This window comes from Rosa chinensis, chromosome 5 (assembly GCF_002994745.2).
Source record: "Rosa chinensis cultivar Old Blush chromosome 5, RchiOBHm-V2, whole genome shotgun sequence".
Taxonomy (NCBI): domain Eukaryota; kingdom Viridiplantae; phylum Streptophyta; class Magnoliopsida; order Rosales; family Rosaceae; genus Rosa; species Rosa chinensis.
The window spans coordinates 67540239-67567213 of NC_037092.1; the positions used below are offsets into that span (position 1 = coordinate 67540239).

Here is a 26975-nt window from a genome sequence, read left to right on the forward strand (position 1 = left end):
ACTTTTCCACAATTATCTCAATAAAACTCCCGATGCATGCAATAAGAAAAAAAAGACCGACTAGCCCCGCTAGTCAAGAACAACAACAAAAGAACATGGGGAAAATGGGTTCACCATACGGGAATGGAGCCCCTCAGGCTCAACCTACCCTCGACTGCCACTCACACATAGATTGTGCGAGGAGGAGAACTAATAACCTCAACTTCCATTCACACATAGATTGTGTGAGGAGGAGAATATCACCTCGACTACCACCCACGTGAGGAGGAGAAAGCTACCTCACTGCCACTCACAAACACAAAGTAAGTGAGGAGGAGACCTATTCACATGACCCGCGTATGGTGAGGAAGGAGATCGTCCAAAGCCAGTAAATCTGTATAATTTCCCCACTTATCTCACGAAATAAGAATCCAAGTGTATAAAGACGTGACCCCGCACGCCAAGATCATCTCAAGTTCCAATATAAGTAGGGTATAAAGACGTATAAAGTTTTGCTTCCTCGAATTCTTATTTCGTAAATCTCATAAAAAGCTCAAAGAGCTGAATATAAATATAAAATCAATAGTATAAATTCCCGAATCCGCATAAAACAAAAATCCTCACATCGAGCATAACGAATCTTAATTCAAAAGTTCAAACCAATAAGTCATTCAATAATCCAAACCAAAATAAAATGCTCGATAAATAAGTTGATAAATCGATAAACTCAAGATTTGCGGAATATAATTTGCATGCATCAATTAAAATCAAAGGTCCACTCACTATAAGTGGTCAATCCTGACGTCGCTCGTGATTCTCCTCGTATGGAGACTCCTCTCGTCCTGTACGAATAACAATCATAAATATATATATAATCCACAAGACGGAATTTTAATTTCACGATACTTAATTGGAAATTCAAAACATCCCCCTTCCTAACATCCGACTCCTCAACCCTCTGCAATATCCATCCTTAATGCTCCAACATTAATCTGTCATTGATGCAATACCTAGAGTGAATTCGAAAGGAATCCGGCGATCGAATTCACGATAATCAATAATTAATCATTTAAACTCAATTTGTAAATCCTCCAATTTCCACCAAACTTCATGCATTACATTCTACAATCATTATAGGGTATATAGGATTAAAACGACAATTAAAACACAAGTCTACGCGCCACCACACGCTACCTACAGCCCACGCGCCGGTGGCGACCTTCTCCGATGACCACCAAATTCCGGCAACAACATCATCTCAACAGACCCAAACAACTTCTCAACTACAACATTGATCAATTTTACCTCTAAGTGGCCGAATCGAGCTGGTGAAGGAAAGCCCCGAAGCTCCAAGAACCCTAGAATGGAAAATTGTCAATTCGGCTTCTACAATGAAAATTGGAACGAACCACCTTAGGGAAAATAATCACCATCAAAAACCGTACCTTCGATGGGAATATGGCGGCCGGAGGTGGCCGGAATGGCCGGAAATCGGCAAAATCCCAAAACTGCAACCGGGGAGGAATTTCCTTCGATCCGAGCTTTTCCGGCCAAATCGTCCAAAGATACCTCCACAGACGTGACCGGGGGAAGAAACCGAGCTTAGGGGTGGCCGGAAGAGGAAGAAATCGAAGGGGAAGAAATTCGGCCGAGAGGGGAGGAAGAGTCGGGGAGAGAGAGAGAGAGAGAGGGGGGGGGGGGGTGGGTTTCCGGTTTTGGAAACCTACCCTGGTAAGTTTCTATTTTTATCCAAAAATTACCATGAACAGTAATTTTCGTAATTCACTCATAACTTTTGCATACGAACTTCGATTTTTACGTACCACATATGCACGCGCTCGGTTTAACGCCCTCTACAACTTTCATGAAGGAAATTTTCTCAAATTATTAACTCACAAAAAGTCAATTTTTAACCACCCCCTAAACGTTAAAATTATAACCGCGAACGGTAACCAAAAAGATTTTCATGCAACTCAGTAAAAAGGGTATCTCAGATATAGGGTGTAACATCATGAATTTGGACATTTTTGCGGGCGATAGGGGTTCAGTTTCTCACTCTACTTCTTTATTGAGGCTGCTGAGAGTGTATAACAGAAACATTGGTCTTTTTGGTTATTTTATTAAGAATGCCCAAAATTGTCCCTTCTTTGAAATACCGGAGGAAGTAAAATGTTTAAAGCATTAAGGGCAAGATAGTAAAGTTATAGTCTTATAGAGTAAGACAACAAAAGATAAAATTTTTGTAATACCCTCTAATTATTAAAGTTTATCCAAATTAAAATGACTAAATGTGAAGATTTGGCCATTGTTATTAGGAAATATCTTAGTAATAAAACTTCAGAAATTTTATTCACACTTCTTTATTCACTTTATACATACACGCCCATAATATTTGGAAAATTTTTAAATATTGTTTTACCCTTTAACAAAAATGGCGTTTGGTTTGATTAAAAAAAATATGTGTATGACTAGGAGTGAAAAAGAGGCTAGCTAGGTCAAGAACACTTACCGACAAAGAAATTACTTTGCTAGTAAGATATGAAAAGGAACTGTGATGGTCACATTATTTTACAGGCCTCTTACATCAAGAAATATGAATGTTACGGTTTTTTTTCTTAAATTTTCCAAAGAAGAACGCGCCTCATAAGAGGAGAGAAAAAAGAACAGAGGATAGTGAGTTTGATCTCTCCCGGTCGAACAATGCCAGCGCTCCTGCCGTTGCGTTCTGGTCTGAGAGAGGATAGTGGTTTGGGATAGAGGCTTGGTTCTTTGGTAGAGGAGTGGTCCAGGATGGAGAATGGTTATTTGATCTCGGAATGGATAGATCGATTTGATATGTTCTTCTCAGATCGTGGGCGAGGAGAGGCGCCGGAGTGTGACTTGTTGGCAATGGGTTCTGGCGTCATTGATGCAACCGAAATCTAGGTAGTGTCTGGTATTTCGATCTCATGGTATAGACGAGCCCTGAGGGAGTCTGTTTCTTCTTAGGATACGCTCTCGGACATCAGCCGGATTTTGGGGCAGTCTACGACTTGGCCAGGCGGTGCAGCAGCGTAGGGATGCGGCGCAACTATGCAAGGCAGAGTGCGCTGGCAGCAAGTTTGGTTTGTAACGCTGGGTCCTTGGGAGGAGTGGTGGTTGGGTCGGGCATTTGCTTTAGGGTCTTGCTGGTTTTTGTTGCTAGTTCTTTATTGTTTAGTTGTTTTTTTACCATTATTGTTTTGTTGTAAATAAGTCTCTGTCATGTTTCAGTAGGACACAGTGGGCTTTGTGCAGGTCTATGCACCTGTGTGCCTTGTCTGCTCTAGGTAAGGGGCAAGTTCCTTGCATTGGCAAACAGTTGCAACTTCCTGGTAGCAGTAATGTGTCTGCTCTAGGTAGGTGGTGAGTTCCTTGTTTGGTCAAATGGTCACAGCCTCCTAGTGGCATGGTGAAACTAAGTGTCGTCGGTATTCTCCGACAACAACATAGTAGGAAAGCTGTGCGATTTGTAATTATGCTACATTGTAATCGAATTAAATATTGAGATATCTTTCCGTTATGTCACCGCTATGTCAAAGCAAATAGAGTAGACAGTAGAGCACTCTTTGTTAGTTGGTGCTTGTTAGAATACATGTATTTTGTAGAGATTCTTGATACCATTTTGGGACATACTCCATATGCTTATTGTAATTAGGGGTTTAGGCTTAATGTCCTCCCCCTTGTATTCGACAGTTTCATTAATTAAGACTTGAGGGCAACCGCACTAGCCTCTATTCAAAAAAAGAAATATGAATGTTACAGATAGATAGCGTTGCCTCAAATCGGCTGCATAAACAAAATGAAAGAAAATTGAAGTATATCAATAGTGCCAAAGAATAAATCAATGGGTTACAAAATTCTTGGGGACATGTTTTGATCAGGTTCAGAGGTTATATATAGAATATTAGAATGAGTAGCTAAACTTCTATCATCAGCATTTAGGAAGATCCAGTGGTGGAGGAAGCAACTTTTGATTGGGAAGCTCTCCATCTAAGACTACCCAAGCCATCTTCAAGCCCCAGCTAGTGTGAATTTCCAAGTGGCAATGCATGAACCAGACACCTATATATTCACACACCATCCTTTAATTTCGTACTCATGAAAATCAACATAAATAAAAATGGGTCCCTTGATTCACAAGTAACGACATATGAACAATATGATTCAAAGAGTTTATGCTTGACTATTTTAATAAATTTACTATATTTCCAATAAAAATGGTTAATGCGCGCGTGATCTTATTATAGTTCTTTGCTAGCTATATATATACCTGGTGGATAATAAATATATGATCTAGGCTATTACTGATTACATCTCTTATAAAGCTAAGTCACACTAGATTCACCTAATATATCAGAGGACCTCTAGCCGGTTATAAGGATCTCTTCAGTTATTTAAACAAACCCGCCTGATTATCCCCAACTTCTTTTGACACAAACCAAGAAATTAATGTTGATCATGGCCTAGATAGCTTCATATATAAATACATAATGAATTAAAGGAACTTCTCTATCGGTTTATAATGTTTTTACCTGGGTTATCTGCTAGAAACCGAATGGCAACCCACCCACCAGAGGGCACACTCACCGTGTTTCTTTCAACGGGGTCAACCAGATTGAACTTCCTAGGGTCATAATTCTGGTCAAAGTTGCCAAACCCTTGACCAACAACAAAGAAGTTGAATCCATGAAGATGAAGAGGATGGCTTTCAGCACCAAGAATACTAGTGTCTTGCAGCACCAACTCCACACTAGTGTTAAACGGAAGCACCATAAGTTTTGTACCATTGCTCACATTAGTATTGTTCAGCTGGGCCCCTGTGTAATTAAATGGAATTGAAGGGCTGATCGGAAAGTCAGGGGAATAAACTCCCTTTGATTGGCCAGAAAAGTGGGATTGGAGTAAGGCAGTGTTTGGCATAGTAAAAGAAACGTTGTTGATTGAAGCAGCAAACATGGTTCCATTGGGTCCTTGGCAGGTTTGGTTTTTGTGCTGCTGCTGGCTACATGGGTTGGTTCCAAGTCCTATTGTGAAGAACAAACGCTTGTCAACTTTCTGCGGGACGTTCGCTGGGAACTCTGGAGTGTTTAAGCTGCGGAGTTTGCTGGCGAACTTTGTTGCAAACGATGTGTCGTTTAGAGCTGGGAGAATTGGTTTGTGGAGCGGAAGTTTGTTCAATGGGAGGATTGAGTGAAGTGTAGTAGTTTCGTACTCTAGAATGGCAGCAACAGTGGAGTTGTCAAAGGTGCCTAGACCAGTCACGTATGGCCTTGCGGTCATGAGAAATGTGGCATTTGGGAAGTTAGGCTTGGTTTTGAGGAGAACATTTGTAGTTTGTCCCGGGGCAATGAGAATGGTGTTGGTGTCGAAGGGCTTAACATAAACAGCGTCTGTTTCGACTACTTTGAGGGTATGATTTGCAATGCTGAAGAAAAGTTCGTCGTTCAGTGCTGCATTGATCAAGCGCAGAAGGTATGTCTTCCCAACTACTTGAACCTTAAGCTTGAATGTATCTGCATAAAGACTCATATATACAAAATGATCAACATTTCTCTTTAAGATCACATACCATTATATTTGCGGTATTTTTTTTATTGAAATTTTGTCAATCTTTTGTCAATTCTATATACTGTTTTTGCTTTCTCCTTGGAGTCTGGTTTTTGTAATCTTTTTCTTTGTTCAATAAATTTGTTTCCAGTTAAAAAAAAAATTAATCGTTCATCAATTGATGTGATAATGTATCTTTGTAGAATTGGACTCACTATACTTTTATAATTAACATAATACGTTATTTGATGAGCAAAATTTAGTAATTACGTACATTTTACGAGCAATTTAGGAAAAAAAAAAACACTTAAAATTTGAAACAGTTTGTTAGATGATTTTCATACCTTTGGCAGAGCAGTTATACAAAGGTCCTGGGAGGCCATTAATCGTATAAGCATCAGAAACATTTGGTCCTCCCCCAGTCTGCAGGGCCTGGTTTATGACTGCTTCAGGATCCACATTCCACCATTCTCCTGTAGTTTTAAACATTGCATGCTTATATACTTTGGTAGTTGGTAGTATAGACTATAGAACAGTTTTGTCATTTTGTAGCATAGACCAGTAAAATATAATGATAGATCATTTTGAAATATTGCTTGGCTCGTCATGTACATGTTAAAAGTCCTTCATTCTAACTAGTTAGGAAGTAGGAACTCAAACGCGAAATGTAATTTGTCACTGATTAATATGAAATTCGTCGTCCCATATACAAATTATAGTTTATCACTTACCAAAGATGATGGGAACTTCCTTGTAGGGTTTGGTAAATGGATAAGGAACACCACGCTTGGGAAGAATGATTAAGGGGCCATAGGTGGTTGATCTTAGCCATGAAATGTGAGCATGCCACCAAAGCGTGCCTCTTTGGCCTATAATGGTAAAGTTATACACATAATTGTTGCCGGTTTGCATCGGGCATTGAGTAATGTATGCCGGACCATCGGCCCACCCGGTTTGAAGCTGTCGAATCCCATGCCTACCGATTGAATATATTGACCAGTTAGTCAACACTCACTCTGTTAAATGCATGCATGACTAGTATAATTTAACGAAAAACACTATACATATATTCTTAGATAAGGTATATGGAGGGTGTGGTTATGAAACTTGACATAAGAATTTTTTTTTTTTTTTTAATATAATAATATAGATTGTCATTCATTACCAATGGATGGAGATATTGCTTTGAACATGGTTAACCACTTTAATGAGGAGGTGATCACCCTCCCTAGCAACAATTCGAGGCCCAGGAAATTGTCCGTTTACGGTTACAATGCTCTTGGTGTGGCACAGCCTTGTCACATTTTGCAGTTGGATCTATAAAGTCAATTCACATTGTTAAGAAAGAAGACTAATGAACTAAGAAAAAAAAAAGTGCATATGAAAAGTAAATTTCACATTCATAACAAGAATTGGCTCCATCTGATGATGATTTTAATAGCCAACACATAGCTGGTAATTAAGACTGTCTCTTGAAGCAAATTAACTGTTTAACATAGATAAAGCATATATGAATGCAAGTCTGTGACGTGAAATACACATACATCAAATTTGTAGTGCCTTGTTATGCTTGCAAGAGTTTGCTGATGAGGAATGAGACCCAATGTGATGAAAAAGAGAACAAAGTGCCTAACAAGTGAAAGAAGAGCAACACCCATTTTCCTTCTCTATTTTTTTGTTCTTCTTGCAGAGAAGAGAGCTGTGATGCTGCTCCAATTAAGTGTGTGTTGAAAAGGAGGATTTGGCTTATGTTTATATAGAGGTGAGGAAAGAGTTTAGTCGATTAGATACAAGTTTGAAGTAGCTTATAGAGGAGAAACATAGCAGCTTAAGAAGATTGAGCAATATGTTCAATAAGCTAGCTATTTTATTAATCAGGAAGGACGCAGTTGTTTGAACAAATTTGGAGTGGTGTCGAAGACAATCATACTATTGACCTCCCAGCCTTACAAATCCATGAGAAAAGGGAAAATCCGCAAAAATGGATACTCAACTATTTCCATGCTGTCAAGGACATAATTATGTGAAGCGTTGTCAGGACCATGGCTTGTCCCTGTCAGCAGTGTTGGTGCAACAAGCCGTACTTTGAAATTTCACCAAATTTCAATTCTCATTGTAAAGGTTGTAAGGAATTATATTTTTTTTGGAGCGAAGTTGACATGTTAGATTATTCAGTTGCGTTTGTTCTAATTAGTTTCTCTGATACTATTCATTAGACACTTTATACAAATTTACTAAAGTGGGCTTGATTAGGTTGACTTGCACCTTTAGATCCACCGATAACTACAATCAATATATGGCACTCTCGAATTCCCTGATATTTACATGATGGGCTGTTGTATATATCGCACGTTCTCTAACGCCCTATACCGTATGTATGAATCACGTAACTATACGTTAGTTCTACTATATATGATAAACTAATAACTAGTATGTTAATAGTGTCGAAAAGTTTAAATCCGCCTTCTCCAAAATAAAAGTTGAATAACAAAAAATATATCAAGATAGGAGATATCTAAACACTGAGTCAGGCTACTAGGGTTTTACTTTTCAAGTACCGAAATGCACCTTTCTCAGCCGTTAAACTTGTTAGTGGTGACAAATTAAGCAAATTAGGGGTTGCTTTCAAGATGTGGTAATTCTCAATCAAGTTTGTCTGGTATGTTCTAGCGTTGATGCAATAATCGTAAGAATGAAACTAAAGAGATTGATCTTGTAGTTGCACCAGCTAATTGTTAAATCTCCCCCATGGAGATGTCTGCCAACTTCAATTTTCAGGAATATAATATACCTAAAGCTTTCCTTGTGGAGGGTGGAGAGGGGAGACTTCATAAATATAAGCCAGAAATGAAAGTTAATTCCGAGTAATTGCGGAGTTCGGTGGGTTTTTCAAATTGAATAGCCTGACTCGTTTAATGAAATGTAATCTCCATGTTTTTTCTTTTCTCTTTCTTTAAATCTCCACATTACTCATCAGTAAAATTTAATTCCGTAATCTTCACGATATTAGTTAGACCAGCTAGTCAATAGACCACGTAGAGTTCAAATATATCTATGTTTTTGGTTGAATGCAGTACCAAATCAGAAACATAAAATACTAGAAATTTCTGAATTAATAGATGATCATCTTCATTGCTTTTGGGCTCCCAAATTAACTGATTTTTTATTCTCAAAAAAAAAAAATTAACTAACTTTTTTTGAGACCGCAAGGAGTCATGAGCTGATTAACATAGAACAGTATAGCACAACTAAGCATGAGTATTCCACAAAATATATACATAGGGAATATGTAGCCCACTACCATTTGGTCTAGTGGCATAAGTCTCTATTTTGTAAATGGGAGGTTGTGAGTTTAACTCACAAGACTAATTGTTGATATGATAAAAAAAAATATATAGGGTCATATGCCTTCTCTTTTTACTGGTTATATGTTGGTTAAAAAAAAAAAATTAAAGTTGTATGCTTTATGAGATTTGAAACAGATCATCGTTATATACGACATTCAACTAAGATACATCACACCTAGAGAAAATGTTACCGAGTGTTGATAACATTTGTGAGTGCTAGCGTCAATGGCATTTACAAATGTTACTGCTAGTCAATAATATCATTCGAGCAGAATGAGCGAAGCAATTTGATGATTAGCAAAAAAACAAAGAACATGCTTGCACGCGCCCTAAACCCAGAGTCCGGCTTCTGTGCAAGTGCGCTTGTCTGGAGAAGCACGACGTCTGGGAGGGCCACCGGCTTTTCCCTAGTTTCATGGTCTACTACCAGACGGGTGGTTTTCATCATGGGGCTCGGGGATGTTTGTTGCTACTTGAAGAGGCCTTGTTGAATAAGTGAGCATGAATACCGTCAAATAATCGGACCTAATCTATGTATCGCTGTGGTTTACCACAAACTCTTTATCTACGTACCCATAGATAGTAGATGGAGGATATGTAATGGTCTTTTTTGGCCTGAGTATTAATATATCAACATGATATTATTTCAAAACTAATATCATCCAAGGAGGAATAAATATTTCCACAATTTTTTGGTCAATGATAACCTAAATAATAATAATAACAAAATGCCACGGGAAATTGGTGCAAAGGGATATGATCTTATTATATGGTTTCCACCTAAAGAAGGGTGAATGGTCTCTTTTCTGTGCTACGTAGCTGCATATTTCATACCTACGTTTCCCTTTTGAATCCCAGATGGTGCTAAGCATGGAAGTTGCTATAGCTTGGTCAACATCAGGTCTACTCATGCATGAAAGCACATAAAATCTTAACAGGAAATATTCAAATATTTGACTTGAAAAGAAAGGAGGCTACCTGAAGAAAATTAAATTTGATTGTCTTTCACATTACTCTAAATAGTTGTTCTATCTAACAACTAGAACTTAGATATAGAGCCATGTATATCTGAAGCTTAGCTAGCTTCTGGTTTGTCCTACGTACTCTTTAAACCATGTCGATATCGTTTTCTGTCAATTACCTAAACAACGAAACAGACCCTTTCCTCATCACCCCTAGCTAGCCTGTATATATATATATACGCAATCCACAAGCTTTGATCAACACAAACTGAAAGAAAAGAGCAACGTACTTCAATTTCCACAGAGAGAGAGAGAGAGTAAAATGGGTGTCTCTATTTTTTCATTGCAAGCGTTTTTCAGGCTCTTTCTCTTCTCTTTCATAACTTTGTGTCTCAGTTCTGAGCCTGCAGTTGCAAGCATTACCAGGCACTACAAGTTTGAAGTATGTGTTCTATTCTTTAATTTGTTTTTGAATTTTTTTTTTCTTGCCTTTCCTTAGCTAACATCGTTATTGTTGATTTTCAAAGATCAAACTGCAAAATATCACAAGGTTGTGCCATACAAAGAGCGTTGTAACAGTTAATGGGCAGTTTCCCGGACCTCGGATTGTAGCAAGGGAGGGCGATAATCTCCTTATTAAAGTGGTTAATCATGTCCACAACAACATCTCCATCCATTGGTAAATATATGAAGACGTTCTCTACTTCAATTTTAAAACCTTATATGTGTGTCATATTTATTGATTACATTCCTCATCATATCTATTACGAAAATGAGATTCATCTGCAGAGACAGTAATTAATTTAAACTAGTAAAAGATATGACTAAATGGTGATTGGTAACTATATATATTTTACAAATAATTTAATTATGACGTTAAGTTCATGACTTAATTTGAAAGTGAGTTGGATTGACTTGAATTAGGCATGGGATTCGACAACTTCGATCCGGGTGGGCCGATGGGCCGGCATATGTGACCCAATGTCCTATACAAACAGGTAACAGTTATGTGTATAACTACACGATTGTAGGACAAAGAGGCACCCTTTGGTGGCATGCTCATATTTCATGGCTCAGATCAACTGTCTACGGTCCTCTAATCATTCTTCCAAAGCGTGGTGTTCCTTACCCATTTATCAAGCCCTACAAGGAAGTACCCATCGTCTTTGGTATGTAATTGGCTATAAAAAGTTAAATAGAGGGACGAGAAATGAACTATTTACCTGTCAAAAAATCATTAGTTATTTTAATTACTAACAAATATTACCTGCAATGCTTCAATTTACAGGAGAGTGGTGGAATGCAGATCCTGAAGCAGTCATAAACCAGGCACTACAAACTGGTGGAGGCCCAAATGTCTCAGACGCCTATACCATTAATGGACTGCCAGGACCATTGTATAACTGTTCTGCCAAAGGTATAAAAATTGGTCATCTCAAAATTTGTTTCTATGTTTTATGGAAAGGCTCGTCATATTCATATCATGTGTCTTTATATTCATATCGAAGTGAAACTACGTGACATCGATCATTTGTTGCACAAAATTCGGTAAAAAAATTTAGTGGGCCGTAAAAATATATTGTACTTTAGATTAATGGATTCTCTTTGCAGATACTTTCAAGCTGAAGGTTCAAGCTGGGAAAACATACCTTCTTCGCCTAATCAACGCAGCACTAAATGACGAGCTCTTCTTCAGCATTGCAAATCATACCCTCAAAGTGGTCGAAACAGACGCCGTTTATGTCAAGCCCTTCGACACCAACACCATTCTCATTGCCCCCGGACAAACCACAAACGTTCTTCTTAAAACCAAACCCAACTTCCCAAATGCTACATTTCTCATGACCGCAAGGCCATACGTGACTGGTCTAGGCACCTTCGACAACTCCACTCTTGCTGGCATTCTAGAGTATGAAACGACCGCATTTCACTCAAACCTCCCACTGAACAAACTTCCACTCCACAAACCAACTCTCCCAGCTCTAAATGACACATCGTTTGCAACAAAGTTCGCCAGCAAACTCCGCAGCTTAAACACTCCACAGTTCCCAGCTAACGTCCCACAAAAAGTTGACAAGCGTTTGTTCTTCACAATAGGACTTGGAACCAGCCCATGTAGCCAGCAGCAGCACAACAACCAAACTTGCCAAGGACCCAATGGAACTATGTTTGCTGCTTCAATCAACAACGTTTCTTTTACTATGCCAAACACTGCCTTACTCCAATCCCACTTCTCTGGCCAATCAAAGGGGGTCTATTCCCCTGACTTTCCGATCAGTCCTTTAACTCCATTTAATTACACGGGAGCCCAGCTGAACAATACTAATGTGGGCAATGGTACAAAGCTAATGGTGCTTCCGTTTAATACTAGTGTGGAGTTGGTGTTGCAGGACACTAGTATTCTTGGTGCTGAAAGTCATCCTCTTCATCTTCATGGGTTCAATTTCTTTGTTGTTGGTCAAGGGTTTGGGAACTTCGACCAAAACAAAGACCCTAAGAAGTTCAATCTGGTTGACCCTGTTGAAAGAAACACCGTAGGTGTTCCCTCCGGCGGGTGGGTTGCAATTCGTTTCCTAGCAGACAACCCTGGTGAGTTAAACTAGATAATCTAATATGTTTATTTTTCAGTTTGTCAATCTAAACCATTGATTAAGTGGATTCTTATTGTAATATGTGGTGAAAAATTGACGGTGGTGTTACGATGACGTGTATTGTCATAAGAATATAACATGAGATCTTACGCTGATCTTATTAAGAAGATAGCATCGCTTCATATGCTCTTATATATTTACTGTTGCTAATTAATGTAATTTTTCTCCATTAATGATTAGGTGTATGGTTCATGCATTGTCACTTGGAGATCCATACTAGCTGGGGCTTGAAGATGGCATGGGTAGTCCTAGATGGAAAACTTCCCAACCAGAAGTTGCTTCCTCCACCGTCAGATCTTCCCACATGTTGATTGATGTTTAACTCCTCGAGTTGCTTCTTGAATTTTGGGACGAGGACTTGCTGACTTTATTACCCATTTTTCCATTTTCTTTTGCTAATTCCATTTTAATTGCTCTGTTCTATTTTGGCCCATTCAGTTTGAATATTTCTTGTATTTATCAATGTGAGGTTTTTGTTGATTTGAATTTATACATGTTGAATTGAGGAAATAAAAAGGGTCAGACAACTGTAACCTTGTAAGATTTACAAATGATATATTGGAACCTCTTGCGTATCTGATAGCTTATGCTTTTGTGGTTGAAATTTTCAGTGTGTTGGGGCCTTTATATGATTCAAAGACACGATATATATATATTGCACTTTCGATCGATTTCTAATTAACAAGGGCTACAACAGCATTAAAAAAAAAAAAAGGAGGGGCCTATCCAAGATTAGAACTTTATGAATCGGTGACGGAATAAAGTGTTAAGTCTGCTAAAGTGCTAAGATGAGAAGCATTAGCACTAATAAAAGATGCTTTGCTCTAATGCATGGCAAATCATCCTTTAGAGAGCGAAAGGCCAAGAAAAAAAGAAAAGAAAAAGCTTTAATAGAAAGCAGATAGTATAAGTAAAAGTTAAGGAACCTCCTTAAGTACATAAAAAAGCACCAGTACAAAGCTGAATATGCCTTTTTAACTATGCCAAGGAAAGAATATTGAAGCCTTAGATGGAGAACGTAGGCTATAAATTACATATTAGTACATTACAAATGTGTGATTATGATACTTAAAACCATTCTTCTATTTGTTTAAAATGGCAACAAAGGATTATGGAGGATCGTTATTAACATGCTGTGTGCTTTTGCTTGCGTTGTTTGCCGGAGGTGAAAGTTTCGCGCCAACGAGCAAGGTGATCATCATAACTTCATAAGCTATTGAAAAAAAAAATTGTATCTATGTTGTTGCCAGTTGCCACTATATGCTATTCCAGTCTTGTATATAGATTCATATGAGAATTATTTCTAAATTCTAATACTTAATTTAATTGACAGTTTGACAACATAGTATATCATACTATCTGACAACAAATTATAATGAATGAATAAATAAAAAATGACCATCTTCTTTTTTTTATATCTCACATACAAGCTTTGTCTGCTCATCTAATTATTCTTGCATAAATCTCTTTGAAGCAATCCGTTATTTTTAATAATTTGGAGTACCCATAAAAACCATATTCTTTTTAAAAAATTTTCCTTTCCTTTACCCCCTTTTGTGTGTATATCAATCAACTTTCTAAGACAATCCAATATTTTGCAGATTGAGATTTGCGTATACAAATATGGTTTCTCTGTTTATATGAGTTTAATTACTTTTCTTTAATTGTTTTTCATACGCAACAACACTTTCTACATGTTATTACTTAACAAATACATATCTTATTCGTAAGAATGAAAATAACCAAAACAACTTAGTGACTAAATAAACAAATCAACTCTTTATTAATATTTGTTAATTTGCATTTCATTTCAACAGGAAAACTGTACATACGCAGTTACAATTGAAACAACATGCACAAAAGGCGCTTCAACCTCAAACAACATTAGCCTAAGATTTGGCGACACAAATTCTAATGGCGTTTTGGTAAAGCACCTAAACTCCAAGCACATAAGAAGGGTGGATCCACTAGAACCCCAAGTCCTTGACGATGTGCCTAGAAAACCATTTCAAGCTTGTGTTGTGGATCAGTTTCAAGTGAAGGGTCTATGCGTTGACTCACCCATCTGCTATTTGTATCTCAAACTGGCTGGAACTGATGACTGGCGGCCTGGTTTTGCTCAAGTCCATGTCATGGAGGGATCTCACTCTCATCTTAGCTCCGATTACTTCTACTTCCGCCGGTACCTGCCTCGCCGTGCTTGGCATGGTTTGGATGCGTGTGACAAAGAGGTCACTCCCTTTGGGATTAAGCAAAATAGGAAAGTCTTTGTAAAGAAACAAGGGAAACATATGTCCTTGCCATGACTAACTTATTATTAGGTCGTCATATATGGTATATATGAATATGTCCTCAATATATATATATATAGAGAAGCCAATTAAACAGACTGGGTGTAAAAGAAAAAACTATAGAGGCCAGCTTTTTATGTGGCGAAAGGTGTTAAAATGATATAAAAGAATAGATTAGTGAATGTTTATTTCACGGGACTATCATGCCTCACCTTAATTTCTACAACAGTCCTAGATTTCTCTAACTTATAAAATGAGCTACTCAGGAGCTTGATGAGCCGAATATGTCATAATTCAAGCTCATGTTGTTTTATTATTGAGCTTAATATTGATCTCAAACTCAATTCATTTATCTTACGAACACAAGCCAAACGAGTTAAAAACACGTCGAATACGAATTGAGCTCGAGCTGTATGAGCCTATTTATAGCCATAAGTATTAGGATAACATAAGCTAATTATTTCATGAGTAGCTCATTTTATTTCATGAGTAGCTCAAACTTGTTAAAATTCGACTCATGAAAATTTATAGTATTAAAATATAGGGCCAATTACATATAACTATATAAGGCCATTTTTCAATTTTTTTTTTTAGCTATAAGGCCATCAATTATTTTTTTTCCTCATAAGGCTACTAGATTAAAAATTGTATTAAATTTTGGATATAAAAACCAACATATTTACGTAAATGTCATTAGAGTAAAAAGTCATCAATCATTCTCTCTCTCCTCTCCGGTGAGGTCTCTGACAACTTCCGGCGACCACAAAAGCTACTGTCATTAGCAACAAAAGCTACACTGGTGAGATTTCCGGCGACTTTCGACAAGGTCACAAAACCTACTGTAACTAGCAATAAAGGCTACTATCACCAACAAAAACTATGCTCCCCAAAACTAAAAGCTATTATCCCCACCAACAAAAGATATTGTCACCAACACCAAAAACTACTCTCACCAGCAACAACAGCTATTCCAGTGAGATTTCCGGTGAGGTGAGAAAACTATTGTCACCTACACAAAATACTACTCTCACCACCAAGTAGAACAAAAGCTACTCCCTGAAGTTGAGACTAATAAAACTACTCCCAATGACTGAGAAAGTTATTACCAACCAATACAAAAGTTACTTCGAAATATCAAAGCAACTATAAAGTGAAAATGTCAAATACTTAAATCAAATTACTCTGATTTCAACTTCAACCAAACACAACTCAAGAACTTAATAAAGTAATCATCACATTTATCCATAACTAGAACTTGATAGTGGTTTTTGTTGTTTGTTAGAGTAGTTTTTGGTGCTGGTGATAGTAGATTTTGTGACATCGCCGGAGGTTGACGGAAATCTCACCAAAGTAGATTGTGTTGATGGTGACAATAGTTTTTGGTGTTAGTGATAGTAACTTTTGTGGTCGCTGGAGTTCAGCGGAAGTGGCCGGAAATTTAACCAGAGTAGCTTTTGTTGCTGATGACAGTAGCTTTTGGTATTAGTAACAGTAGTTTTTATGGTCGCCAGAGACATCGCCGGAGTTAGTAAGAAGTCGCTAGAGATCTTACAGGATACCCTCGCCGGAGGTCAGCTAGAAACCTCGTTGGAGAGGAGAGAGAATGATCGTTGACTTTTTACTCCAGTGGCATTTACGTAAATATGTTGGTTTCTATATATAAAATTTAACACAATTTTAAAACTAATGGCCTTATGAGGGGAAAAATTAGTTGGTGGCTATATGGCTAGAAAAATATTCAAAAATGGCTTTATATGTAATTGGCCCTGAGTAATAACTAAAAGTTTTAAAAACAAAAGCATGTGAAATTTTTTTTTTTTTTGTTAGAACAAAACATTTTATGAGCATATGCTAACCCTCAGAAGAAGTAGCCTAATTCTAACAGACATGCAGTGGCAGAGCCAAGATTTTGAAAGTACCGGAGTTCTAGTAAAAGCGTCTTTCTCAATATATGAAGTCAAGCAAATATTCTCTTTAGGAGAACTACAGCTTTTATACATGAATGAAGAAAATAGGTGCAGTGAAAAAAAAAAAAAAAAACTACGACAATACACAAAAAAAATTAGCTCAAAATGCCTATCATATATACCTATATAGACATAAATTACCAATACTACATTATATTTTACTGATCATAGACTTGCAAGTGAGCACTACAACCGTTGTATATTAATGGACGAGACCCAATTGAAGTATTAAGTGTATAAGTATATTAAATACTTTCAATGTTGAGTAGTAATATTAGTAAGTATTACATAAGTATTTTAATTAATATATATATATATATGTTAAAATCACAACAGTGAAGGCCTTCGAAGCGATCTCTAGAGCAAAACCTTGGGTTTTGCCTGTTGGCAGTGGTGAAAGCAAGTTCCCGAGACCAAAGCATCAGCGAGGCTCCAGCGTGAGGGTGACTACGAGGTGACAGCGTGACGACGGGCAAGGGCAGCGAGAGTTCCAATGGTTGATCACGGTGGTGGTTCTGTTCAGAGTCGTATAGATATCAGGATTAGGCGACGGCTTCATAAGACTCTGACGAGGTTTGTGGAGGGGGTTGTGTTCCTCTAAGGCGGTCGGAGATAACCAAGGCCTTCAAGAGCATGCAGGTGCAGGTTTTCTCAGTCAGCGGCGGAGGTATCCCAGGCCTCCGTTGATCATTTTTAAAGTAGGCTTCCGGGTGACTCTAAGAGGACCCATAGATGGTGGAGGGGAGATAGAGGCCGCCGGAAAGGTGAATGACGGGGCTGCCTTCTGGGAAGGCTGGTCTAGTCCGACTGGTGTGAGGAAGATGGATCTTACCAGTGAGCGTGGGCCTCTACCTTGCTGGGTTGTGGTTGCAGACTAGTGACCTAGGCCATATTTTTGGCCCAGCTCTCCTCTTTCCTTTTCACTTAGTTTGGGCTAGACTAGGCTTTTGGGGAGGTAGTCAGTTTATTTTCTAGCCCTATTGGATGTTACCGTGTGACTGTGTTGATTTGTTGCGACATACACCATTTGGGGTCTTAGGCATCAAGATGCTCAAGACAGCGGTTCCATCTTCAAAGAGGGTAGGGTTAGCGAAGTTTTATTTTTTGCTTTTCTTTTCTGCAGTTCCTTTAGGTTTTAGTTTTGTTGGCTAGTAATAATTTGTACTCTACTTTAGGCACATCTGCTTTGTGCTGACTTTATCTATTCTTTGATTTGTATTATGAGGGATTTTCGAATCCCTCTAGCTTGACGCAATGACATCGTTGATTTATTGAATGGAGCTCGACTCTGCTCCCCTAAATATATATATATATATATATATGTGTGTGTGTGTGTGTGTGTGTGTGTGTGTTAGAAAGTTGACTGGGGCACGAGACCCACTAGAACCCTTAGTGGCTCTGCCCCTGCACACGTGCAATACCAGATCTCAATAGCTTAAATCAAATCCTAAGTAGATGGGTTTAAACGGAAAAGAAGAGAATGAAAGAAATTAAAAGGAAAAAAGAAAAAGGAAATTGAACAGGGGTATAGTGGACATTTGACCATCCACCTAGCTTACATGCACTGACGTGGCATCTAATTGTATGCCACATCAACTAGTTAACGAAGCATTTGGATGACGAAGACCTATTGGACGGAAATTGTGACTTCAGGGACTTTTCAGATTAAATTAGAATGTCAGGGACTGAAACAATAGCGGAATCATAGTACAGGGACTAAACATATTTATATATATATATATATGAGTAAAAAATATTAGCAGATTCGATTTAAAACCGGTTGGTTTGGTAGTAAAAATTAACCGGATCCAAATCGAGCTTAATCGATTCGGTTCGGTTTTCTTCTTTTCTACTTCTTTTTTAAATTGGTTTGGTAACGAAATAAAAAACCAGTCTGATTTGGCTGTTTTTAAGGTGGAATATGTTATTTGCCACCCTTAGCTTTTGGTGTTGATGAGAATATTTTTTTGGTGTTGGTGAGACTAGTTTCTAGTGATGGTGGGAGTAGCTTTTGTGACATCGCTGAGATTGCTGGAGACCTTGTCGGAGTTCACTGGAGACCTCACCGAAGAAGAGAAAGGAGGGGCAGAGAGAGAGAGAGAGAGTGATTAGTGGCTTTTTACTCTGGTGACATTTTCGTAAATATGTTGATTTTTAATATCTAAAATCTAGATAATTTTTAATTAGTGGCTTTATGAGGAAAAGAAAAAGGTTGTTTTTCAATGAGAAAAAGGAGAAACTACAAACAAAAACCACGTAAACAACCTGTTCCTACAATATCGAACAAAAGGCCTGACTATCAGAAAGAGGAAGAGCACAAGACCAGCTGAGTTGGAAACCATGACCAATTTTGGCTATATCATATACCAAGAAATTGACTTCTCTATGAGTATGTCGAAACGAAGAGACTTTGACAATTCTGGCAAGAGCTCTGATCGATGTCCAATAATAACTGCTTGATTTTATATGGAACAGAACTTGTATCATTTAGACTATCAATGAGAATCTTGGAATCGCCATGGCCTTCAACTTCAATGTTAGTAAGACCATGAAGCCAATTCAAGCCTGCTCTTAAGGCTAAAGTTTCAGCTAACGTACAGTATATCTTGAGAGCCCAAATTATTGCTTGCCGCTAAGACCGGACCCAGTTGAGTTACGAAAAACAAAACCTGCTGCTGCATTTGAAGTTGCCAGTACAGAACCATCAAAGTTGAGTTTTAAGAAATATTCTGGAGGGTTCCATTTAATAACAGAAAGAAAACGTCTCTTAGGAGGAGAAGAATTAACACGCTGATAATTTAACCAAGTTCTAGAAGCAGCATGAATTACATTGGAAGAAGAAAACATAATGCTTCATTGCTTCTGAAAATTAAGTTGTTCCTTGATTTCCAATGACTATAAGCTGTGATCAAAGTAACACTAAAGCAATTATGAGATAAAAGTTGACGGCTGCAGTGGGATAATATAACATTAAAAAATGGTTGTATATGTAATTATATTAAATTAATTTTTAATAAATGTGGAATATAAATAATAGAAAAGCAAAGAACAAAATAATTTGAGGCAAATAACTTTCTATCTTTCTTCAAAAAATATTTTTTGCTTTTTTTTTTCTTTTTCTTTTGGGTGGTTCTATTTGAACCCAGCAAATATTTAAGTGCACCCAGCACTTAAAAAATTATCCAATAGTTCCTACTTTACCCATATATATACTCAGCAATATAATACAAACCCAGCAAATGTTCACAATGCAAACCCTAATCTCTTGATGAATTCATCACATCTGAAGATACTATCAACCTGAAATCAATCTTGAAGAGGAAGAATGATCGATCAGCAGTTAGGTTTGACCTAGAGTAAAGATGATTGCGATGAAGAGCATGATGGATCTAAAGACATACTTGTGAAAAGCCTTTAAGGTGGAGATCATGTGTCTGCAGTTCCAAATTACATTGGGAATCCATCAAGATATACACATTATACATATAATGAATTGACATGGATGAGGAAGTTAACATGCAATCTTATATGGATTTCTGTAATCTTTTGGGAAAGTCAAATACTATGGAAGCAGAACCACCCAGGGATTTTTCAAAACCCGTCATATTCACACAAAACAAAAAAAAATCAACGATTGCGACAATGCTAGAAATTGATAGGTAGGAGAAACCAGTAGGGATCACGATTCATGAAGACAGTGATGTGCAGTGGGCGAAGATGAACCGGAGACAGAAAGCAGTGGAAGAACAAGTTTATAGAGGATTGGTCGCCAGTTTCGCACAAGAACTAGTTAAAGTTGGATGAGTGATTGTTAAAATCTCTTTTTGAAGTTGATCTTGTATTTGTTGAAAAAGCTATTTGCATGCATGTCATGTTGCTGCTCCCCACTTAAATCCCTCTATCTCATTCGTATGTAGATTGCAATGCCTTTTGATCAAGGATGCAATTGAATCTGGTGTACGTGTTTGCTCCTCTGTCTCAAAATGAAACCCTCTTTACATGATGAATTACTCTGGTCAATTGCTCTCACATAATCATCCCTTAATCGCGCTCAAGCTTAAGTGGGCAAAATCACTATCGTAGAAATAAGATGGAAGAAAATGGTGATTACAGAAAAAGATGATTGTCGGTGAAAGGATATCAAATGTAATGTTTCGAAATATAAAAAAAACCAATCCTTTTTTGCCTGATCTCAATTTTGATGATGAGGCCACATGTTCTGGGTGTGCATTGTTGATGGGTATAATCAAACAAGGGTACAATTGGAAATATACAGGACAATTTTTTAGTGCTAGGTGCAGTTAGATATTTGCTGGGTATATTTAGAAAGACCCTTTCTTTTTTGTTAATGAAACAAATTTTCTTACATATACAGAGCATGTGGTTGCAAGTCAGTAATTACTTGATATTTGCTAAAAATGAATTAGATAGTAATAAATATCAATGGAGATAGTAATAAATTCATTGTTATCCTATAACAATCCTGTTTTAAGATATCACGAAATACGCTTTTTGTTTTGGGTTGGTTAAGGAGTTGATACAAAAGGGTGGCCAAGCTGAGGTCACCAATGGGCTGGGGGGATCTGTGTTCACAGTGGGTTGGGTCCATAAGCCTATATAAGGTCTGTTATAAGTTGGAAATTGAAGAGTTTAGAAGAGAGAAGGATCCCAGAGAGAAAGAAACCAAAACAGAGAGCCAATGCCAATGCCAATCCCTAACCATGGCAAGATCTGGGCGAGTTGCCGGAAGGCGTGGTGATTATTAAGGCTCCCGAAGACTATACCCCTCCTCGTGGTATGTAATTTCCATCGTTTGATTATTAGGGATTCGAGAATTGCATTATATGTCATACTGGAGCGATTGTTTGATTTTGTACCTAATATTTGTCTTAACAGGAAAAGGGAAAGGGAACAAGGGGAAAGGGAACCGAGGGAAAGGGAACCAAGGGAAAGTGAAAGCACAGGTAAGTGATGATAAGGAAGGACCACCATTGGCTAATTACATCAAACTAAGTGAGTATTCCTTTGCATGTAAGATGTGTCCGAATCCAGATTGGCACCGGACTGTTCACTGCCCCAACCTCACTCCTGGTATGTCTGCTTTAAAATTTTTGTTTTAGGGTTTGTCATGAGCAAGATTATGTCAACTTTACTGCCTGCTGCGTTAGTCAGTCATTTGTAAATGCAACTATTTGTTGATTGGGTCGATGATGTCATTCCATTTAATCTGCAGTTTTTCTATTTTTAGTTTTATCAACAATATGATTCAGTTTTGCTCTTCTTATGAGGATAGATGCTGATATATTTGCACTATATATTGTTTGTTGTCACAGAGCTCAAGGAAAGGCTAAAAGTAGCAAGAAGCAGGGATCGAAAACTTAAAGCTTTCCACCCTGATGACATGGCTTGTCATATTTGTCTAAAGACAGACCACTGGTCTTCAGAATGCTCATACCTGCTCGAATATCCGAGGGGTGCAATTGTTGGTCGTTTTGCTCAAATAATTTGCTTGTGTTGTGGTGAGGAGATGCCCCACCCTGGTGTGCCTGGTCTTGACTGGAAAGCAAGAGTTATTCTCAAGCCTGCTGTTACTTATCCCAGTATCAAGGAACAGCTGATGGAACTGACACTGGCATCAGAAGGCGCAGCTGATGGCAATGGCAACAACGCAAGTACATCAGAGGGCGCAGCTTATGGCACTGGCATCAAGGCAAGTGGTTGAAAAGCCGCAGCTGCTGGCACTGCCACCTTCACCTCAACATATATATGATGAAAACTTGCTTCGTTCAACCAGCCTTTTTGCGGAGGATACGTAGGAGCCTGACTTGCTTGAACTTTTGCAGATTGTCTTACTAGAATAATACATGGGTCAAACAAGAGAAAGTGTTTCTGGTCGTTATATGGATGTATCGGTGTTTATATCAGACATAATTAGCAGTCGTGTGTAGTTGGTTGGACAATATATGATTCGGATTGCTCACCGTAGCTGCTTCTTTCTCATCAACAGTTCCACACTTTGCTTTTTTCTTTGATTGTTCTTATGTCTTAAGGGGAAGGACCTGTCAATAGACTGGATTTTGCTCCAGATCTAGTCTCAATTTGCTGTTACTGAATGAGTTTTGGATTTTGATGATTTGATATATTAACAACTAGTTGCCGTAATCCGTTAGTTTTATGGAATAAATACGGTCTAATTCAGTTGTTCCCATTCGTAAATAACTTGTATCTGTATATAAATTTTACTTTTAAAATATTAAAAGAAATATATATGGTCTAGACAAAAGATATTGTACAAAACTAAATATATTAATATTGTTTGAATCTTTCGTTATAATTTAATAACTATGGATCGAGTCCGCGCGAAGTTGCTACTTGCTGTTGAAATTCACATGACTGAGCAGGTAAACCAAAGGCAACCAAGCCAATTTAATGTTCAAAGTTTAGGGGAGAGAACATGGTATACTGGAATAAAAAGACATACAAAACCTAGCGTGACAATAACTTACACGAAACCTGTAGCATTATTCCCTGCCGCCGCCACACTCTGCTCAGAAATCCTACGGCTCTACTTCCTCTCTCTTCTCTATTTCTTTTCAAGTCTTCTACTTTGGTAGTTCACTACTTCACTTGTTCTGGAGGTATATTTCTAAATATACTTTTAAATATCTTAGTTCACCCAATAATCTTTTTACATGTAACAATTTTTTTTTATGAAATAAAAAACTCATATACAATAATTCATCTATTGTAAATTCGAATCACAACCTCTCACTTACAAAGAAAAAATTTATATCATTAGACCAAATGTTATTGGACTAATTTTTTTATTTTATTTTATTTTTATCAAAATTTCTAGGTGCACCCAGCACGTTTTTCTAAAATGCCCTTTTTAAACAAAAGTGAAGAAAAATCTCCCCCTTCTCTTTCAAAACAAAGAAATGAAATTTTCTATAAGTGGGAAAAAAAAAATTAGTGAGTTGTGTAAGGGAGAAAGAAGTCCCTAGAGTCTAGCTAGGGTTTGTGGAGCGGCATATCTTTGCGTTCGTCGCATCCTACTGTCTCCATTCATGGAGCTTTCTTCAGGCTTCGGTCTCATCTTGTTTGCCTTCGTGGTCGTGGGCACAGTGTGTGTTGAGGGGAATCTTGGTCCTGGTGTTGCTCTATCAGAGAGCCAAGAGAGTGTTGGGTCGGCAGTGAAGGGTGGTAGAGGCTGGCGGGTGGAGTGGGATCTGAGCAGTATAGGATCCGGATCATTGCAGCGATCTGCGTTAGGCTTGGTGGCTGCGAGAGCGGGGATTAGAGGTTGTCAGTTCGTTTCTTCGGCGGTTGAGGATGACGAGATCAGAGGCTTATGCAGTCCTTCTTGGCTGGCGGAGGTCATTAAAGGCGGACTGAGATTAGGTTTTGACGATGGTGGTAGAGGCCATCTTGTTGGTGGTGGAAGGTGGGATCCGGGAGGGTCGGATCTCTTGCTTTTCTTTCATGGTCGTCTCAAAGGGCCGACTAATCTCGGTGAGGATGGTGGCAGTTTGTGTGTGTTGTCGTCGATCAGAGTGGGTTTTAGCCGGCCAAATTACCTGACGAAGCTACTACCAGATTGTGGGTTCGCGACTTGTGACGTCGACTTCTTCTTGACAAGTGATGACCTCCGTTGATGGAGTGGTACAGACAATGTTGCAGGCGACAGGCCACCGGGTAGTTTGGTGGACGGATGGTACGTCGACGGCTGAAGGTTTGAACGCCTTTGGACTCTAGGCGATACTTGGTGCTGGGTTTGGTGGACGGGACTGGGCTGGATCCGGATTGGGATCCGGGTGGGTCTTGGATCCGACCTAGAAGTGTGACACAAATTTTTTATTGGGCTCCCTTTCGATTATTGCATTGGTTTTGGGATCTTGATGTTTATTTGTATTGGGTCGGGGACCCGAGATTATGGTATTTGTTCAAAAGGGATTGTATGCCAACACAGTCATGTTCTGACACCGTTGGCCAGCTTCGATTTTTTGATGGAAGATTGCCCTCTGTTCTTCTTCAAATTGACTTTTGTCATTTTGTGAGTTGGATATGCATGGGTAGTCATATATACCATCGACTACAAAATTCACTACACGATAGCATTCCATAGTGGTAAAACAACGTATGCGCTATTGCGATATTCCTATTTTCTTGTATTTTTGGTGCATTTGTTGCATCTTTTTTCTTATTTAGAAAGCTTGTACTCTGAGATATTTCTTGATTATCAATAAAGTCTGACTTCGTTCAACTCAAAAAAAAAGAAATGAAATTTTCTTAGATATGTGGATGTCTTATTTGTAAAGACTCATTACATGTCAGATCCTCGTTACTATATAACAAATTAGTTCGGGTCGTTTGTAACTTCAAGTCGAATTCAATCTGTTCGTTTAACTAATTATCTATATTCATGTTTTGTGGCATTGTAATTATGATCGGGAGGTCATAAACCCCCTTATGCCACAGAGTTCAAAGAACCAAAAAAAAAAAGAAAGGCAGATTCGTTCTCAAATATATGAACTACCCCATCCTTGGCGATATGGCAGGCTATAGAAGGGAAAAACAGTAATAAAAGAAAATTAGTTTCATGAGACATTTTTTCATTGAACTTTGCAAAATTTTTATCTTACAGTACCAGTTCATTTTTATGTGGTATCATAGGAATGTCGAAAAGAAATGATTACCGCATGCAGGGCCATTGGTGTGAGGGTCCTTAAACGTTGCGTATGCCATCACTATTTGTGCCCAGATGATGCATTCTTCATCGTCCAATTTGTGGTAATCACTCCTGCATGAATTATAAAATTTTCATAATAATAATGAAATAAAGAACCCAACATGAATTTATACTGAACTCAATTTTGTCTCTGAACCTAGGACAGTAATCTATGAGAATGATGTTCACATATATTCCCACTTTGGCACCTTTATTTCTTTTTTTCCATTTCTGGCACAAAAGTGTATATACTGATGCAATCATAATATGTGGAGTAAAGTCTATCTCTGCCTCTTTGCAATATCTGTAAAACTGTGATGGATTCGTTTCTTTCCAAAAAGGTAACAGAATAACTCCCATTCATCCCATTTTAGCTGCTCTCACAGCCAATGGTTTAATCCCGTTTGGACTTGGACTCATAATGGCAAAGTTCAAACTTCCTAGATGTTTATAAGTTTATTGGCCCTCTAGGTTTTTGTTTTAAATGGATGTTTCGATTATTTGTGAGTATAAAGTTTATGTATTGATGTTTAGTTTCCAATAAACATTTTAGGTTTCTATAATTCATAAATGGCGATTTTAATATGTGATGATATTGTTCATTGATTTTGTGCTTCAATCCCACCTTTTATGTTTTTTGTGTTCTTTGGTTGCAAACTTAGAATATTGAGCATGTAATTGAATCCAAATTAAGATATGCTAGCGTTCTATGTCTTAATTGCTTAAGTGGAAAACCTATAATTCCTTAGGTAAATCAACAATGAGTCTTGCATGCTTGTACGGCGTTCCAACTTGTGTTCTTAGCTTAAATCAATCAAACTTTCTAAGTGTTTAATGCGTTAAATAAGTTTTGTTAATGAGTATCGTTTTATTACTAGCATTGCATGTTTAATAGGGTTAACTATGGTGCGTTCATCTAGTTAATTTAATTAAGGGAAGTAATAAGAACTTTGTATGCCTTCATCTCTGTTCTTGATTGATTTCTTCATTCACATATTTTGATCCATGGTTTATGGTTAGATTGTCTATTTTCGTGTTAATGATTGTTAACTTCATCTCTACATCTTATCCGTCCATCTTTTCCTTGATTCATGGTTGACGCTCTTAAAATTTTTTCCTTTGTCTTGTCGTCAACTCCTTCAACATTCGCAGTTGTCTTTAAAAAGTCGAAGGCGAATCTTGCTAGTTCTTTAATGGATATACGTCCAGATTCTTCAACCAGCTTATAGATCGCTTTCTCCATCTGTTTACAGGCCCAATCATTGCCAGATTTTGTCCCAACTATGTTGGGCAAAATGCTATCGAAGTTCAAATACTTGTAGGCCCCGTCTAGAGCTGAAAACATGAAACTTTAATAATTAGTGAACAAATATGTTGTTCAATATAATTACCAAACAATGACAAAAACTTACTAATGTTATGATCTTTCTCGTGCGTCGACCTACAGTCAACAATAGCAAATACACTTGTTCCATTTGTGAA

General features: G+C 37.9%; 4 protein-coding genes across 5 annotated transcripts; 3 read left to right on the forward strand and 1 right to left on the reverse strand.

The window, feature by feature from the left end:
- The first annotated feature begins 1647 nt into the window (after nt 1-1647).
- LOC112201336 (laccase-17) lies at nt 1648-13082 on the forward strand. Of its 2 annotated transcripts, XM_040519440.1 has the most exons (7): nt 1648-1669; nt 10159-10298; nt 10384-10535; nt 10781-11025; nt 11145-11273; nt 11468-12445; nt 12688-13082. In XM_040519440.1, exons 2-7 carry the CDS (start codon nt 10179-10181, stop codon nt 12816-12818), a joined length of 1755 nt encoding a protein of 584 aa, XP_040375374.1. In that variant the 5' UTR covers nt 1648-1669; nt 10159-10178; the 3' UTR covers nt 12819-13082. The 2 variants fall into 2 exon arrangements, with proteins under 2 accessions (XP_040375374.1, XP_024197987.1); XM_024342219.2 differs by lacking the exon at nt 1648-1669 and having other exon boundaries at nt 10108-10298.
- On the reverse strand, nt 3726-7317 carry LOC112201337 (laccase-17). Its single transcript, XM_024342220.2, has 6 exons — nt 7092-7317; nt 6713-6864; nt 6279-6523; nt 5892-6020; nt 4533-5513; nt 3726-4062 (listed from the first exon to the last, which is right to left on the reverse strand). Exons 1-6 carry the CDS (start codon nt 7203-7205, stop codon nt 3932-3934), a joined length of 1752 nt encoding a protein of 583 aa, XP_024197988.1. The 5' UTR covers nt 7206-7317; the 3' UTR covers nt 3726-3931.
- Nucleotides 13083-13541: 459 nt separating the features above from the next.
- On the forward strand, nt 13542-14894 carry LOC112201593 (embryo-specific protein ATS3A-like). Its single transcript, XM_024342499.2, has 2 exons — nt 13542-13698; nt 14325-14894. Exons 1-2 carry the CDS (start codon nt 13603-13605, stop codon nt 14811-14813), a joined length of 585 nt encoding a protein of 194 aa, XP_024198267.1. The 5' UTR covers nt 13542-13602; the 3' UTR covers nt 14814-14894.
- A 6518-nt stretch (nt 14895-21412) lies between these two features.
- LOC112167073 lies at nt 21413-22927 on the forward strand. Its single transcript, XM_024304034.2, has 3 exons — nt 21413-21560; nt 21662-21856; nt 22099-22927. The coding sequence occupies exons 2-3, from the start codon at nt 21802-21804 to the stop codon at nt 22485-22487; spliced, it is 444 nt and encodes a 147-aa protein (XP_024159802.2). The 5' UTR covers nt 21413-21560; nt 21662-21801; the 3' UTR covers nt 22488-22927.
- Nucleotides 22928-26975: the final 4048 nt, after the last annotated feature.